The 4,407-nt window shown below is 39.4% G+C and overlaps 1 protein-coding gene across 1 annotated transcript; it reads left to right on the top strand.

Moving 5' to 3' along the window:
* The first annotated feature begins 975 nt into the window (after nucleotides 1-975).
* Nucleotides 976-1,623, top strand: LOC106308395 (glutathione S-transferase T3-like). Its single transcript, XM_013745553.1, has one exon. It carries the CDS (start codon nucleotides 976-978, stop codon nucleotides 1,621-1,623), a length of 648 nt encoding a protein of 215 aa, XP_013601007.1.
* Nucleotides 1,624-4,407: the final 2,784 nt, after the last annotated feature.

The following is a 4,407-nucleotide window of genomic DNA, read 5'->3' as shown; positions in this document are numbered from 1 at the left end:
CGGAGGTTCCCTCGACGAAGAATCTCGTCGGCGATTCTCGTCGATGCCTGAGAATCGTTGGGTCGCACCTCATCGAGAATCGGTGGCTCTCCCCTCCTCGAGAATCGGTGGCTCTCTTCGACGAATCTCGGTGACTCTCTTCGACGAATCTTGGTGGCTCTCGTCGAAGTATACCGGTGGCTATCCTCGATGGAGTCAATGGGTGGCTCTCCCGTCGTTGCGAATCGGCGGTTGTTGCTGAGTTTAATTGAAAGGTAAACTCACTTTCTTCTTTGAAATTCTCATTTTTGCATGTCTTTGATTTTGATCCATCGTGTTCTTCTCGATTGTTTTCTCTGTTTATACAATTCACGAAACTGAAAAAGAGATGTTGATCGACATTTTTTCTGCTTTGTGTGACTCAATTTTAAAATTTCCTTGCCATGATCATCATGTCTATAACTTCATGTTCGTAATGGTGTAGTAGATTCTTGTTAGGTGAACATGTGTGATTATCTAGATTCTTTGAGAATGGAAAACAGTTTAGATCAAAATAATATATAAATCCTTCCATTCTTTGATTCGTTTATGTGTGTCTGTCTTAAGTTGGCTGCATAACGAGACATGACCAACGTGAAGAAATAAAGCACAACCATTGCCAAACAGGTAAAATCCACATTTCTCTTTGATCTGTTTCGATTAAGTAAAGTCATTTGATTGTTGTTAGGCTCGGTTAAGTGTGTAATAAATGTTTAGGTAAGTGGTAGATTATGGTTGTGTTAGTAATAAATAGAAGTTATGGTTAGGTGGTGTAGAGTGATGAATGAGTCGATGGTTGTTAGATATATGTCAAGTCCCTCTTCTCTTTATTAACGTTCCTCTTGTTCACCATCTCTTCCCTCTAAACACAATCTTTTCTCTTGTTCTTCTCTTCCATCATAACACTTTCGTTCATCTTCTTCTTCTCTTTCTTTTCTCCTTATGAAACATTCTGATATGGATTATAATCCATATAGGAACGGGTCAAATTTTGTTGATCTTCTAACCAGTCAACAAGAAAGTGTCTTCGGTCATTCACAAGTTCCCTTCAAGGCCACTCAACGTAGTGAAGAGACTTTTGTAGAGCGTAGAGAACGCCGCACATGGACGCCTACAGATGACATTGTCCTCATAAGCGCATGGCTGAACACAAGTAAAGACCCGGTGGTTGGAAATGAGCAGCGTTCAGGTGATTTCTGGAAGCGAATTGGAGCCTACTTTGCGGCAAGCCCAAAGGTTGCAGGCTGCGAACGGAGAGTGCCAAGCCACTGCAAGCAACGTTGGCAGAAGATAAACGACCTGGTGTGCAAGTTTTGTGGAGCTTACGAGGCTGCAACCAGGGAGAAAACAAGCGGACAAAATGACAATGACGTTCTGAAGAAAGCACATGAGATCTACTACAACAACCATAAGAAGAAGTTCAACCTTGAGCATGCGTTTATGGAGCTGCGCAACGACCAGAAATGGTGTGATCTTTCAAGCTCTAAAAACGAAGGAAGCTCAAGGAAGAGGAAGTATGAGGACGGTGCACAATCTTCAACCTCTCACGCTACTGAAACTAACACGTCTGAAGCTGATGAAGCAAGCAATCGACCACCGGTGTGAAGGCAGCTAAGGCGCGGGGTAAGAAGACGACGTCTGATGAGATACCTCTGCCTAAGTTTCAGACGATGTGGTCCATTAAACAACATGATCTTTCCGTCAAAGAAATGCTGTCCAAGATGTCTCTGCTTGACAGTCTTATTGGAAAAGAAGGACCACTAATTGACTCCGAGGAAGCTCTGAAGAAGAAGCTGATCACTGACTTGTTGTATGTTTGAACCACTGTCCTTCGTGTGTTGTTTTTTGTATTGTCATCGAGTTTAAGTCCTTTGTATTGTCTCTAGTTATGTAATGTAAAACCTTGTTCTTGTTCTCTAGTTATGTAATGTTAAACCTTGTTCTTGTGCTTGTTCTTGATCTTCTTATGTTCTCGGATGGTGGCTAATGTAGTTCTCTTCTTTGAAGTAAGTTTGTTGTTCGGTTGAGATCTTTCTATAAATCTTTGGTGTTTGAGTTTAATGTTCATAAACAAGAGCTACCAATATATTTTGTGTTTGCGTTTAATGTCTTGCGTCAAATGCAGGGGAGGAGTGAACCGAAGTCTTGTGTGTCAGTGTAGTGGAGACAATACATGTGTGTCTCATGGACTGAAGCGAAGTCTTTGGTGTCAGTGTGAAGGAGAGAATACCTGTGTGTCTCACGGACTGAAGCAAACTCACGGGATGAAGCGTGACCTTGTATTCTTCTTGTGTCAGCACAGTTTGTATTGTATTGTAGCGTCACCTTGTATTATTTGGGGTCACGAGAGTTTGTATATTTTAGTGTCACGAGAGTTTGTATATTTTGTTAAAGGCTTGTATATTTAACATTGTATGAACCGAATTCATTTTTAGAAAAGCCATTCTCCTTCTCGTTCTTGTTTGATCAAAAAAATTCTATCATCTCTTATTCCCAATCTCCTCCTTCTGTTCCTTCTATCTTATTACTTCTCGTTCTTGTTTGTCTGAAAAAATTCTATCATTTTACCAAAGTCCTTGAACTTCTTGTTATCTCTTATTCCCAATCTCCTCCTTCTATTCCTTCTATTTTCTAAAACAGATATGGCATCTTCATCTCATAATAACACTTTTGAGGAGTCAATGGATGAAATTTTTGATCAAACTTTCGACCAAACATTCGAAAATCTGTTTAATCATTATGCTGATCAGGAAGATGAAAGGAAGACAAGGAAAAAAATAGTTTTTATTGAAAGAAATCGTGAAGAAAGTCATCTCCGTTTGTGGAATGATTATTTCAGTGAAACTCCTACATATCCTGAAAATATATTCCGACGCCGATTTCGAATGAACAAACCATTGTTCATGCATATTGTTGATCGCCTCTCCAATGAAGTTCAATTCTTTCGACAAAAGAAAGACGGTATCAGAAGGCTTGGTCTCTCTACACTGAAAAGTGTACAGCAGCTATTCGTGTGTTGGCATATGGTACATCGGCTGATACGGTCGACGAATACCTCCGGCTCGGTGAAACTACTACTCGGTTAAGTGTGGAACATTTTGTAGACGGAATAATAAACTTGTTCGGAGATGAGTATCTTAGAAGACTAACACCAGATGATCTTCAACGTCTACTTCATATTGGAGAGCTTCATGGATTTCCCTGGATGATAGGAAGCATCGATTGTATGCATTGGGAGTGGAAGAATTGTCCCACGGCTTGGAAAGGAAAATATTCTCGTGGCTCAGGAAAACCCACAATCGTTTTAGAGGCGGTTGCTTATGATCTATGGATATGGCATGCATTTTTTGGACCTCCAGGTACTTTAAATGATATCAATGTCCTTGATCGCGCTCACCTGTTTTTGATGACATAATAAATGGTCAAGCTCCGCAAGTTAATTTCTCGGTCGAGGGAAGAGAGTATCATTTGGCTTACTATCTCACTGATGGTATTTATCCGAAATGGACAACTTTTGTCCAATCTATTCTAATTCCACAAGGACCGAAAGCCACCACTTTATTTGCTCAACGTCAAGAAGCTGTCCGAAAAGATGTCGAGCGTGCTTTCGGAGTCTTGCAAGCTCGATTTGCCATTGTCAAAAATCCAGCACTGTTTTGGGATAAAATCAAGATTGGAAAGATTATGAGAGCATGTATCATACTCCATAATATGATAGTAGAAAACGAACGAGATGAATACACTCAATTTGATGTTTCAGATTTCTAACAAGGAGAAGGCAACAGAAGTTCTCATGTCGATTCTCAACTATTCTACAAATATCCCTACAAATATCGCCAATATGATGGGTGTCCGAACTAGAATTCGTGATAGACAAGTGCATCAACAACTCAAAAATGATTTGGTTGAAAATATATGGCGTAAATTTGGACGTGATCAAGACAACAACTAAGCTTCGATGCATCTTTTAATATTTTTTTTTTTGTAATCTTTTTTTTTATGTTTTTAAGTTTTTATTTTAAAATCTATGTTTAAAATGTTATCTTTCACTACATTATATTTAATAAAAAAATTTAATCTTTAATTTTTTTATAAGAACCCTTCCTTAAGAAACAACCATTGGAGCATTTAAAACAACATGTTTCTTAAGAAAAGTTCTTAAGTGTACTTTATTATTATATTATTCCCTAAGAACCCAATTAGTGGTACCAGCAATAATCATGCTCTTAGGTATATACCTTGTTCAAAAACGCGCCCGCGTTGCTGATTAATCGACCGAGTACTCCCAACTCGTGACCTTACCGTGGCGAATAGGGTCTCTTCGGTGATGCCAGGCGGTGCACCGTGTTTTGTCCGCCTTGACCGATTTATAACACAAATCGCCGAGTT

Source organism: Brassica oleracea, chromosome C8 (assembly GCF_000695525.1).
Source record: "Brassica oleracea var. oleracea cultivar TO1000 chromosome C8, BOL, whole genome shotgun sequence".
Taxonomy (NCBI): Eukaryota; Viridiplantae; Streptophyta; class Magnoliopsida; order Brassicales; family Brassicaceae; genus Brassica; species Brassica oleracea.
This window is presented reverse-complemented; position numbering and strand designations above follow the sequence as displayed.

Excerpts from the sequence above, each read along its gene's own strand:
- LOC106308395 (XM_013745553.1), top strand. The coding sequence starts at position 976 with ATGGATTATAATCCATATAGGAACGGGTCAAATTTTGTTGATCTTCTA.